Source organism: Stegostoma tigrinum, chromosome 29, assembly GCF_030684315.1.
Source record: "Stegostoma tigrinum isolate sSteTig4 chromosome 29, sSteTig4.hap1, whole genome shotgun sequence".
NCBI lineage: Eukaryota > Metazoa > Chordata > Chondrichthyes > Orectolobiformes > Stegostomatidae > Stegostoma > Stegostoma tigrinum.
In genome coordinates this window covers 17,253,664-17,267,157 of record NC_081382.1, presented here as the reverse complement: position 1 = coordinate 17,267,157, position 13,494 = coordinate 17,253,664, and the positions used below count along the sequence as shown (strand labels likewise).

The 13,494-nt window shown below is 39.4% G+C and overlaps 1 protein-coding gene across 4 annotated transcripts in view; it reads left to right on the top strand.

Moving 5' to 3' along the window:
- The window catches only part of LOC125465535 (collagen alpha-1(I) chain-like), a 335,639-nt gene that overhangs the window by 305,989 nt on the left and 16,156 nt on the right, over nucleotides 1–13,494 (top strand). For 3 of the 4 annotated variants that reach the window (XM_048559169.2, XM_048559168.2, XM_048559170.2), the window contains 7 exons: nucleotides 2,165–2,218; nucleotides 2,328–2,381; nucleotides 3,154–3,207; nucleotides 6,330–6,383; nucleotides 6,479–6,532; nucleotides 7,456–7,509; nucleotides 12,986–13,039. In XM_048559169.2, coding sequence (XP_048415126.1) covers nucleotides 2,165–2,218; nucleotides 2,328–2,381; nucleotides 3,154–3,207; nucleotides 6,330–6,383; nucleotides 6,479–6,532; nucleotides 7,456–7,509; nucleotides 12,986–13,039 — 378 coding nt within the window. Of the gene's footprint in view, nucleotides 1–2,164; nucleotides 2,219–2,327; nucleotides 2,382–3,153; nucleotides 3,208–6,329; nucleotides 6,384–6,478; nucleotides 6,533–7,455; nucleotides 7,510–12,985; nucleotides 13,040–13,494 lie in introns of those variants that run through there. The other variant, XR_007250272.2, reaches the window with a different exon arrangement.

The following is a 13,494-nucleotide window of genomic DNA, read 5'->3' as shown; positions in this document are numbered from 1 at the left end:
CCAGTGAATTAGTGAAGGAATGCGCAGATTTAAATGTACTGGTGCTGGTTTAGTTTCATATTTGTTGCAATGCATTATTTAATCACAAATCTCATGGAAGACTGCACTTTCTGTAATCTTCATAATTTACAAAATTTTCACGAGATATCTCTCACCATGGGATAACTCCTGCTTGGCCTGTCCAGATGCAGAGCTCCAAATGCCCCATTAAAATTATAAGCTGTGAGAGGAATGTAATTAAATCTGAGGTAATTCAAAAGAAGAGTTTTTAAATTTCACTAATCTGTTATTGCATAGCTCAAATTACTTTGTTGTATTTCATTGTTCTGCAATGGTATATGGAATTATTGGCCTTTCAGCTGACAGTGCTTTTTAAAGTTGAATTTGGCAAAGGTGCACAAGACAAACTCCTTTTGCACTCATGCATAAGTACTTTATAAAACTGTATGTGAGCCTGGTTAAAATGATAGGACTTTGCAACATTGAGCTTACTTGAATCTGTCTTGTCTCAGCTAAGCTGAAAGAAAGACGTAGTAAATCGGGCTTTTTCACTTCCACTACACATATTACAGGCAATGAAGTGTAGTCACTGATTGTGATGTGGAAACGCAATAACAAAGTCCCAGAAAGAGCAATTTGATAATGTACGAATAATCCACTTTTGTGATTGAGGGAAGTTATTGCTAAGGATGGAATAGGAAACTTTGTGTCTTTCATTGGAATAGTACTATCAATATTTTTTACAACCATCTAAGCAGGTTAATGGTCTCTTGGCGTAATGTCTCATCTGAAAGGGTACACCATAAAACAATGCAGTGTCTTCTCATTCCTATGCTGCAATGTCAGCTTTGATTTATGTACTTCAAAATCTGCAAGGAAACAGACCCATAACCATGTGATTCAGAGGAAAGAGGTCTACTAATTAACAATAACCAGTGTATCACCAATGTTTTGTCTAAGCCTCCAGACACAGCTTTCGGTGTCGTTAATCTTTTTAACTTGGCAGAGCGAAGGGCTAGAAATGGAGGCTTGGCCATTTAGAAATCCTGTTCCTCCAAGTTAATCATAACCTGGAAAAACTGTCGTGTGTTGATCTTAACTGCATCTTGACCTATATGGAATTGCAACAGTCAGAATATGTGAATAACTTTCATGTGCCCGACTGGCACAGCAAAGGCATCTGCTGCGCAGAGTAGCAAAAGTAGTACACACCAGTTGTTGGGCACAAATACTTGATAGGTCATGCTCAATAATCTTCAAATTGCAAAGAATTGTCCTTTTACCAAGAGCACAGTGGGCACTTCCTAAAGGAGATTGGCTATGTTATTGTGGTTGGTCACCCAGCAAGAAATGGCTGCCAGCAGCAGACAGGAGACTGGCAGTAGTTCCACTGCATTGTCTGTGGAGAGTTGCTGTTTGGCCTGCTGTGTTCATCCAGCTCCACACTTTGTTACCATTGTATTGTCCCACTGGTCTGGCCTCCTTTAGTTATAGCAACAGAAAAGAATGGTCTGTCATTTAGCCTCTTTCTTGAAGGAAAGCTCTGAACTGTGGAAACAGTTTCCACTACTATGAGCTGCCACTACTTCCACCTAACAATGACCCCAACGTGCCAGGAACCCCAATGTAATTGGGAACTTGAATGTCCCATTCCACACAGATGTGTTGGCTCTCAAGAAAGAGCAATTTCCCCGGCTGTGTGAATGAAAGAAGACTGTTCTGATTTATGTCCTTTTGCCCTCAGTGGAAAGGACTGCTGAACCCATGAGTTACAGAAATACATTGAATAAATAAATCGGATTTGTAGACTATCCAGGCACTGGATTGTGAATGGACTCATAGTGAATGCTGCCGCGAGTGGTCCTATAATCTTAACTCCACCCCTACCAGCAGATAAATCTGTCTATTAAAACTTATTGTAAGCTTAAAACCTCAACTAAGGGAAATGTCACACTATCAAAGAAACATAGCTTTACCAGCTGTAGACTGGGTTCTACAATGAACCATCCTTTTCCCCAGGAGAATTTAAATCAGTGAAATCCAATCCTATTTTGTATCATTTCAAATATCACAATTTCTTTTTTAAAATGTATAAAATGAATGTGAACATCGTATATAATCTATAATCAGCAATTGATGTTGATGTTTATATTTTTGTTTTAAGGGTGACACTGGGATTGATGGAAAGCCAGGAGACCCAGGAAAACCAGGAAGGATGGTATGCACCCAAAAGCCATTTGAAAATTGCTTCCACTCAAACAGATTATAATACCCATATTTGAGAACATTTAAAAATAATGCCATTTAATATTCTCTTCTGCCTTTAGGGGAGGAGAGGAAAAGCAGGGTCAAGAGGTCTAAGAGGAAAAAAAGGCTTCAAGGTAAAATTCAGTCCTGTAAACCTGGTTATTTATTTGGGGTACGAAAGGGGCACCTTAGATAATATTGAGTAGATATGTATATCTTTGAAAATGGCCATAACTAAAAAGAATTAATAGATTATTTTGTTATTCTGAGGCACATTAATGAATACCCAGATCTTACGACAAGGTGAATCTCCTTGAAAATTAGGCCTTTCATGTCACAATACAACAGGAAAACGCTGTAGGAAACTGACAACTTAATTTTACAAGGTTATAATAGTAGCAGGGCTGGAGGAGGTTACAAACATAGGGAAGAAAAAGACTGTGGAGGTTCCATTGGAAAGAAGGATGTGCAGAAACTAATTCATTGGTCCCTCTAGTGTAATTTTAGTTAAATCTCTTCTGTCCACATTAACTCTTGAGTGTGCATACGCGGTGAGACTTCAAGATGAAATGAATACTTATTCATAGCAAGAACCTGTACGTGGAGTCTTTCAACATTGGGTAGCTGTTACACTCCAGCTATCACATGGGTATGGCTAACCAGGAAACTCAGCTGCACCTACCACCTGCCGTAAGAAAATTAGGCGTATTTACAGATTAATAATTGACTTGGATCACCTCATTATGATGCATCTTGTGTGGTCAGCAAGTCCTGAAGTGGAATGCTATTCACGACAGACCCTTCTTTGCAAGTGCTTACTTTGTCAGCGCTCCATCAGTCAGAGCACTGTATTGTTCTAATGAACTATCCTTGTCTTTTATTAATTAATGAATTTCTCTATTTTAGGGCTCAAGAGGTGAAGCTGGACCTGTAGGGCCGCATGGATCGATTGGATCTCCTGTAAGTTGTACATTTTTATGCTGAATCATTAGGGTATGCTTTCCTCATTACTGACAGCCCTTTAAGCTGGCAGATAGGAACTTCAAATTTAGTCTAATTAGACTCAGGAACAAACCAAAAATCAGTAGCCCATTTTTGCTTTAGCAAGAGAATCAACATAATTTTAAGACAATATATAAGAAAAGTTATGTGGATGCTGGAGATCTGAAATTAAAGCAGAAAATGCTGAGCAACCCAGCAGGCCAAGCAGCATCTGTGTGAAGACAAGACAAAGTTAACATTTTGAGCCCAATGTGTTTTTTTTCTTGGAACACAAACCTTCGCCTTTTTGTTTTTGCATGAAGTAAAAATGCAGTACATTAATTTAGGCCATGTTCATTCTGCTCTGCATGATATGTGAGTATAGGAAATGACTGCTCAATCACTCAGTTACTTCTGAGGAAGGGTCACTTTACCAGAAATATTAACTCTGAATCTCCCCACAGATGCTGCCAGACCTGCTGAGCTTTTCCAGCAATTTCTGTTTGTGCCTCTGATTTACTGTATCTGAAGTTATTTCGGTTTTTATTCAGTTACTTCATGGTTACTCTGCCCTTTGGTTACACTTACTCATATGAGCTCCAAATCCCCTCATTCTCGTAGCTAATGAAAAAGTGTCACTGTTGTATCAACAGAGAATAAAAAGGTTTCTAGTTATGCTTCAGAGAAATCATTGAATCCCTGCAGTGTGGAAGCAGGCAATTCAGCCCATCAAGTCCACACCAGCCCTCCAAAGAGCATCCCACCTTATCCTATCCTTCCCCTGTAAACTTACATCCCCAAGGCTAATCCATGTAGCCTACACTGCCTTGGACACCACGGCCAATTTAGCATGGCCAATCCACCCAAACCTGCACATCTTTGGACTGTGGGAGGAAACCAGTCCACCCAGCAGAAACTCACGCAGACACAGGGAGAATGTGAAAACTCCACACAGACAGTTACCTGAGGCTAGAATTTAACCCAGGTCTCTAGCTGCAAGAGGAAATCTCAAATTTTTATTTAACTTAAATTTTATTTTGTTGCATGGTACACAGAACTGTTATTACTTCCAAGTATGGCATTGGAACAGTGGTGCTCATAATAGAAGTTGATATCAGCTCTATTAATGATATTTTCCAACCTAAAGGTTTAAAGTAGAATGTGAGAGTTTCTCTTGAATCAGCCATTACTGTTCAATGCAGAAGTATTCTGAAAACTGAATAATACCATCTTCATTATATCCATAGTGGGAGAGTTCTTCTGTACTGTGTAGCATAATTAGAAACCTATCTGTTAAAAAGACATTTATGATTTGTTGAAGGCAGCAGAAATAAATACCTTCCTCATTTCCTTCGATCAACACGGACTAATATGGGTTGGTGTATGATTCAATTTATCTTAAGGTGCTGTATCAATTAATCTTTTGTTGCAACAGCCCAAAGCATTGGCCCAAATTTTCACTTCTGTATCTGGAGCACTGATTTGGGACAAGTTCTGGCTGTGCAAACCTGGGAGAAAGTGCTCCAGAATTTTGGGTTTCCGTTCCAGGATAGGTGGAAGTGAGTTTTGGCTGGTGACCCTGGAAATAGTGTGGAGGTGGCCTGGGTTGGAAGACTTTTCCTCTTTGCACCAGTACTTTGTTAAAGACTTGTTTGAACAATGCAATGAAACAAAGTGCAGCCCTTACTTCTCAACCCACCATGCACACTCGCCATGCCATTCCAAGGCAACTCATGTCACTTCACTAGTCTTTACTGCCCCTTGTATTATTCATATCAAGCGATGCTGCTTTCCCATTCCCTTTCATGCCTCATATCTTCTATGCCTTCCAAACAGATCTATACATTCCCTATAGTACCTCATACACTCGATGGCAGTCTTTGCACCTGTACTCACATTCACGATAACACATCCTCCATCAATTTCTATATGGCCGTTTATAACTCCTAGGGTAACTTACACGCTCCACCAAAGGTCTCCTATCCCTATATATCAACTTAATGAAATTCATGCCAACCCATGCCCCCTTCCTGCCAGCCTATGCTGTTATACTCATCAGCTCTGAATACTCAGCTCAGCAGTCCTACCACATCCAGTCGTGAATGGTGGTGGACAATTAAACAACTCACTGGAGGAGGAGGGTCCACAAATATCCCCATTCTCAACGATGGAAGAGACCAGCACATCAGTGTGAAGCATTCTGCCAGAATCTTCAGCCAGAACTACTGAGTGGATGATCCATCTTGGTCTCCTCCAGTGATCCCCAGCATTACAGATGCGTCTTCAGCCAATTTGATTTACTCCACATGATATCAAGAAATCGTTGGGGGCACTGGATACTGCAAAGGCTATGGGCCCTGACAACATTCTGGCAATAGTGTTGAAGACTTGTGCTCCAGAACTTGCCGTTACCTTAGCTAAGCTGTTCCAGTACAGTTACAACACTGGTATCTACCTGACAATGTGGAAAATTGCCCAAGCATGTCCTGTACATAAAAAGCAGGACAAATCCGACCTGGTTAATTACCGTCTCATCCGTCTACTTTCGATCATCAGTAAAGTGATGGAAGGTGTCACTGACAGGGCTTTCAAGCAGCACCTGCTCAGAAATAACCTGCTCAGTGATGCTCAGTTTCGGTTCTGTCAGGGCCACTCAGCTCCTGATCTCATTTCAGCCTTGGTTCAAACATGGTCAAAAGAACTAAATTCCAGAGGTGAGGTGAGAGTGACAGCCCTTGCCAGCACGGCTGCTTTCGACCAAGTGTGGGTACCAGGAGCCAAAGCAAAACTGAAATCAGTGGGTATCAGAGGGCAAACACTCTAGTGTTTGGAGTCATACCTGACACAGAGGAAGATGGTCATGGTTGTGGGAGGTCAATCATCTCAGCTCCAGGACACCTCTGTAGGAGTTCCTCGTAGGTAGTTTCCTAGGCCCAACCATCTTCAGCTTTTGAGGGTGAGTCTATAGAATCAGGCTATCAGATCCATTTTCATAATGGAGAGGTTCTCGGTACTTTTTTTCAATCTCAAACATGAACCTTCAGTGGAAAAGTGCAATGTAACTGGGGAAAGAGGAATTAAATGCTATATTGTATCTACAGGGAATTCCAGGACTAAGAGGAGACAAGGGGATTCTTGGCCTGAAAGGTCGTAAGGTAATCAAATATACTATTTACCTGTACAATAGCTGCTTGAATGGTCAAGAATTTTCAGTGAACTTACCACAGCTAAAATATCTCTTTTGTGAAAGGGAGTAATGGGAGATGCAGGACTTCCTGGGCCTCTTGGGGATCAGGGGAAGAAGGTATGTTGAAGGACATTTAAATGTTGTTTAAGTCTAAAACAAGCTTTATGCACTTTATTGATTTGTTTTACTTCTGCTGTTTAATTAAGAGCTGAGCTTGGAAAAGTAACAAGCTCTGATTATAATGTTGGCTACAGTTCAATTCTACTATGTATGATACCCCTGATGTTCCAATTGATGCTAGGAAGCTTTATAAGGAGAGCCATATTCAATCCTTTGTCCACGCTGATTTACCTCTTATCAGCCAACTACTGGTTTGCACAATTGTCCCTGGACGATAGGGCTGAAAGGTTATTCTTCCAACTCATGCTATGCTTGCCATATTTCCTGCTGGAATGTGGATGGAAACAGATGAAGGATGAGATGGGGGGTGCAGTTTTGCTCGCCAGTGATCCCCACAATGGAAAATAGCCTGACCAACTTAAATGGCCAGGTAATCAAATGGAGAATATCAGAGATAGCAGAGAGCTGTCAGTCTCCATTAACCTTTTGTTGTTAATATTAAATGAAGCTTATGTTCTTCATGCTATCTTATTGCTTAGCCCATAAAGTTACTGAGACTGTATAGTTTTCAGTGGACTCAATGCAGCAAAAGACAGTGACAATAGAAAACAGCATTATTATTGATAAAGCCTCCTGAACAATTTAAGGATTTATGTATATTTTGATAGACTTAACAACAGTCAGTGTTATACCTACTCTCAAATACTGCAGACATAAACCCTGCTAGTTTTGATTTCTGTGTAAAAGTACGCTTCTGGTTTATCAGATAAACACATATTGTTAAGGTAGAATCGCCTACAAAATAGGCTATAAAAAGGACATTCCTTTTGGTTCTTAGTAGTAAAGTTGCATGGCAATGAGTAAGACTGTGTTCTGAAAAGATTGCAATCTGAAAGTACTTCTATTTCTCAATGTTTAAGGGGAAACCAGGATCCGCAGGTCTATCAGGAGCGGCAGGTTGTAAGGGTGAACAGGTAAACTTAATTGAACATTAAATATAAATAATAGGCTGTGTTCTGCACAAGCCCGTCACCAAAAATTCTGAGTGGTAATGTTACATTTTTGGACTTGCCAACTTTGCTGTGTATTTTCCTGAAATGGCTTATTTGTTTCTGTCAGCCTCGTTTACCCTAATCTGAAGGCTGCTATTTCGGTCTAATATGTAGGTGGTTGATGGACAGAGCACGAGCGACCGAGCACCCATGCCTGTACACTAGCTACCGGAATATATTATGTAATGCCAAAACCCACCACATAACCCTCTCGTCAAACAATGAAAAGGATAATGAGCAGAATGAAATGGCTTTGCAGCAACAAGTCATTTCAATTTCACAAGACCAATTAAAACCAAGCTGGCAATGGAAGTCAAAAATATAAACATTTTCACAATCATTGAGACATAAATATAATAAAATTGCTTTCTTTGTTTATATATGGCATGGTTTTAAGCTTCCTTATATGGTCGGAAGTGGGAATATTTCCAATGATTACACAATGTTCAGCACCATTTGTGACTCCTCCTATCAGAGAGCATTGGCAAGAGATGAATGGGAACACCGCCTACCTGCAAGTTCCTCTCCAAACCACACACCAGCTTGATTTGGAACTATAATGATATGTTTTCGCTGTCAGTGGCAAACATCCTGGAACTCCCTTCCTAACAGCATTGTGGGTGTGCCAACCCCACATGAATTACAAGAAGGCAGGTCAAGACTGAAATAACTCCACAGAGGCCAGGATCCCATCAGCAAGTCCGGTTTTAATTACACATGGAGAGTCAAAACTGATCTAGATCCCTCTGAGCTAGCTTTTAGAATGAAAAAGATGTCTGACCCTCCTGTTCTTATTTGTCAGCCAGGGCTCCCTGATTGGACCAGGTTAACAGCCTCAATCAGGGAACTCATTCTATGGATCCACCTGGCTGACCTCACTACAATCACCACAAATACCATTTTCCCATTGGAAATTAAAGATGGGCTACAAATATTGTTCTGGCTAGTGATTCCCACATCTCATGAAAGAACAAATAGAAATTTCTGATAAAAGCATAAAACCTTAATCATAGATCTGTCAAATTGACGCCTCAAGCTTAATTTGCTATTTTCAATTTGCATTTCTTATAAATGCTGCAGCAAGCCTGTTTAGAACTGAATGAATGTATTTCCACTTGGAATAATCTGCTAGCTCTGATACCAGACGTTCTTCCATTCCTTTTCTTCTGGTATTTAGTGTGGCATGGGGCATTTCTGTCAAGAACATTGTATGTTTTCTGGATGGCCTCAAGAAATTCTGCATTATCTTATGAGAAATGTGAATAAGGGTGTGGTAATATATAATGGTTTTATATAGATAATAGTTATATATGATGTACTGTATATCAATGTATTTTAATAGCTGACACACAAATAAAGGTGCTGGAAAAGCTCAGCAGGTCTGGCGGCAGTTCTGAGGAAGGGTCACCGGACCCGAAACGTTAACGCTGTTTTCTCCTCCACAGATGCTGCCTGACCTGCTGAGCTTTTCCAACAACTTTGTTTTTGTTCCTGACTTAGAGCATCCACAGTTGTTTTGGTTTTTATTTTAATAACTTTACTGTCAATTATGTTTGTGGCTTGTTTGGCTTCCTGCACAAAATCAACACACATCGGCTCAAACACATCCTCAGTAGCTCAGAATCCTGGCATAAAAATTATTGTAAAATTGAATTGATTTCATATCAAGTGAATTCTTCTTTGGAAAGAATTATCTTGGCATTGTAGAAAAAAACGCATTAGTAATTATCTTGATGAAACTTTGAAATAAACAGCAACTGTAATAGTCAATTCCCTCACATCTAGCCTCCAGTATTTGAGCCTTGCTTTTTTAACATAATTGCATAAGATAACTTTTGGCTTACTTTGATTTGCATGCTTTTGTTCACAGAACAAATTTAGAATTGACTCAGGCGAGTGTTCGCAAGTTTAAATATTGCAAGAAAACAGAGCATTATTCAGCCAGAAGGGGGCGTATTCTGGCTATATGTAAGAGAGCCGTCATTGTTCGCTTGTGCAATAATTATAAAAATGTTGGTCTTTTACTCTTGTCATTTCTGAAGTTGAAAGTACCAACAAGCATGACATTAGGCAAATGTTGCTTCTTAGTGAAGGGATTTATTGCAGAAACAACTTTCATGAATATTTAACATACAATTTTATCTTTGATATTGTAGGCACAGTTGCATTCTTAATGCAAGCTCTTGGGGAATTTAACATTACTCATTTATGATGATGTGTGAACTATGAATGATCAAAATTAAATAGGATAATTTAATTTGATTTAAAAATACCAATGCATAGCAAATCGTTGTGAAGCCTCACAGTTTAGACCTTTCCATTAAGATGCTATGTTGCAGACGATTTTTTAAAATTAGTTTGAAATATCACATTGTTCTTCTCGGAGCCACTAATTAACATTTAGTTACAATTTTTAAAAGAACTAGGAGCGGGGTTAGGTAATTCATCCCCTTGAACTTGTTCACCATTCAATATGATCATGGCTGATCTCACCTCAGCTTCAACTCCACTTTCCTGCTCACTTTTCAAAGCCCTTCAACCCATTTTTAATTAAAAATCTATTTATCTCCTCCTCAAATTTACTCAAGGTCCGTGCATTCACCACACTCTAGGGAAGTGAACTCTTCAGATTCATGATCCTTTGAGAGAAGTAATTTCTCCTATTCTCCATTTTAAATCTGCTATCCCTTATCCTAAAACAGTGACTTCTCACTCTGTGACCTCTCATTCTAGATCCCCCATTGGGAGGAAACATCTTGTCTATGTTCACTTTGTCAATCCCCTTTAGCTTTTAGATCTCCTCTCATTCTTCTAAACTCCAGATCATATAGGACTAAACCGTTCCAACAGTGTCTTCACTTCACCTGACAAAGGAGCAGCGCTCCAAAATCGTGCGATTTCAAACAAATCTGTTGGATTATAACCTGGTGTCATATTACTTATGACTTTTTCCATCCCAGTCCAACACCGGCACCATCCCATCTGTCTTCATAAGACAAGAGCATTCTGGAATCAATCTAATGAACCTCCTCTGAACAGCTTCCAATGCAACTACATCCATTTTCAAACCAAGGGACCAGAATTCTATGAAATACTCCGTGTGTGGCCTCACTAATGCCTACTACAGTTTCAGCAATACTTCCCTACGTTTATGCTCTATTCTTTTGGTAAAAAAAATGCCAAATGTCCATTTGCCTTCCTTATTACCTGCTCTCTCTGCATAATGGTTTTCTGCAATTCATGCATGAGGACATCAGATCCCTCTGCGCCAAAGCACTCTGAAGTTTCTCTCCATTTAGATAATACGTTTTCTCTCCAATCTTCTGACAAAAAAGGATAACCTCACACTTAGCCATGTCAAGCTCCATTTGCCTCATTTTAGCACATTTATCTGACCTATCCATATCCATTTGTGAATTTCGTACTTCTTCCAGTTCAGGTGCTTTCTTTATCAGATTTCAAGCTAAATATAATTCAAATAGGATTCTTCCCTGATGCAAGTATTAATTCCACCAACTGATTTAAAGGGGACAATAATGTGGAAAAGAAACTCTTCATTTCTGTCACTTGTGGAATGCTGTCATTTGGTCTGCCATTGAATCCAATCAAGAATGCAGAATCTTGCACAATATTTCAATTGTGATCATAGAGCTTGCATTAGAATAAAATCACATATGATGTCGTCAGCCTTGTTTACAAGTCAAAGCTGGTTTGTCCTATGTCCAGTCCAAAATATTAAACAGTATCGTTGGGAAAATTGGTACCTGTAGTTGCCTTAAGACTGTTTATTGATTTTACCCCTTAAAATATTGTTTTTTTTAAGGAATTTGGACTTTTAATTTGTTGTTAGAGTGGGCCAGATTTTTCCTTTAAAAATGACACTGAGTGATGGTTTTATGACAGCATTACCGAGACTAAATTTATTGTAGAACTTGTACCTGTCTGCACTGAGGAATGGACCAGTCCCCTGGACTGCTGGCCCAGTGACATTACAACTATGCCACACCATCCCCTGACGGAAATGTGGATATCACATCTAAAGCATTATGAATCTGTCGGATTTCCTGCCCAGTGAAGCAGTTGAGACTGTCTTGTTGAATATGTTTTTAAGGCAACGTTAGATAGAGCTTTGAACAATAAAGGAATTAAATGTTATGGTGAGCGGGCAGGTAAGTGGAGCTGATCCACGAAAGGTTCGGCCATGATCTTACTGAATGGCAGAACAGGCTTGAGAGGCCAGATGGCCTAATCCTGCTGCTATTTCTTATGTTCTTATTAATTGGTTTTCAGTCATGAACAGCAGTATATTTACAGTAATTTCAAGGTCCTGAAATTAGGCTATTGGTAAATGTCCACCAGTGATTCACTCACTTGAACTTCCAGTTCAGATCATTTATTATCGATTTAGTTGTTGAGTGAATTTGGAGACCAGCATTAATTAAAGCTGCAGAGTAATTAATTTATTGGGAAATATGATGTGACATTTGTTATTAAGGTTATCAAATGTTAAAATATTAGCCATATACACACCAAGGACAAGGAACTTCCAAATTTCACCACAGTAGCAAGTGAAATACTTTAAGTTGAATGTTTCAGAAGAATCTGTAGTATCCCAGTGCATTGTCATCTTTATTCTTAGTCTCTCTGCTGAATCTATCTTCTGGATAATTATTCGGTGAACCGCAGCAAAATGCTATGATTTATTTTCCTGTTAGGAGTATGGAGTGGAAGTAGGTCCAAAATCTGCCACAGCCGGGGATCAAACCTCATGCAATTGAGGTTAATCTGATCCAGATGCCAGCTGTCTAGCCAACAAAGCTAAACAGGTCACATCTTGTTTAAATTTGCTTTGCAGTTACAGACAGAACCGAGAGAATCGTGTCTGAAGATGCTATGTCCTGGGTGCATCTGGGTCAGTACTGAGGGCACAATGTTGATATGGCATGGAATGGCCTGGAAAAATGCAAGCATTGTATTCCAGTGTGTGTTGTTCTCTTGTCTGGATTAGCAAATCACAGAAAGGAACACAATCTGAATTTTAGCAATGCAATTCCCATGTGTTTTCAATTTCCAAGAAAATGCCAAAGCAGCCCCTATCTTTTGATTCGTTTTTGACTTTGTATAAATATTCAATGCTCCTCATTGTTTTAGTGAACCTTCAAAGCAGTCAGAAAAACAGTGTATAATATACGTTATATAATAATGGAAAATTAACATCATAAGCGTAATTGGATAAAATGAATTGCCAAGAATGTAAGTAGAATAGAGATGCTGTTTTCAAGCATATATTTACTTCACTAATCTAGATTTGTATTAGCTTCATTTTTACAGATTTTCAATGTGTTCAGACTTTGCATTGTATGAGTAACAGAGGGATATTATTTGTCTCCAATGACAGGGTGACATTGGCCATCCCGGGGATGAAGGAATGAAAGGAATGCCAGGATTGCGGGTAAATGTTACTCATGTAAATTAATGTCCTCTTATTTCATTAAAATTTGAAATAGTTTGCTGTATTTTCAATCACAAACTGAATTAGCTACTTGGAGATCAAATACAGTTTAAAAACTGGATACACAGTGCATGTACTGCCCACAGCAAGACCTCAACTTTTGTCCATGCTTGGTACATGGTCAGTAGGTTCTGTAGTAGAGATGGTATAACAAGCCTTTTGGCTTCAGGATATAACCATGAGAAACCAGCCATCAAATGAGTTTATCATTGATGTCCATTGATGCTGAGAAGTCCTCATGGATGGACATCATCTGAGAACAAGGGCAAACAAGATCATGATGCCAACACAGCTGAACTGCCTGCCAAAAATTCTGCATCCAATACAAGAAGAACGGTGCCTCTGGTGGCACATTGAAGGTACCTGTTGAACTGCATGCTAGTAAGAATCAGAAC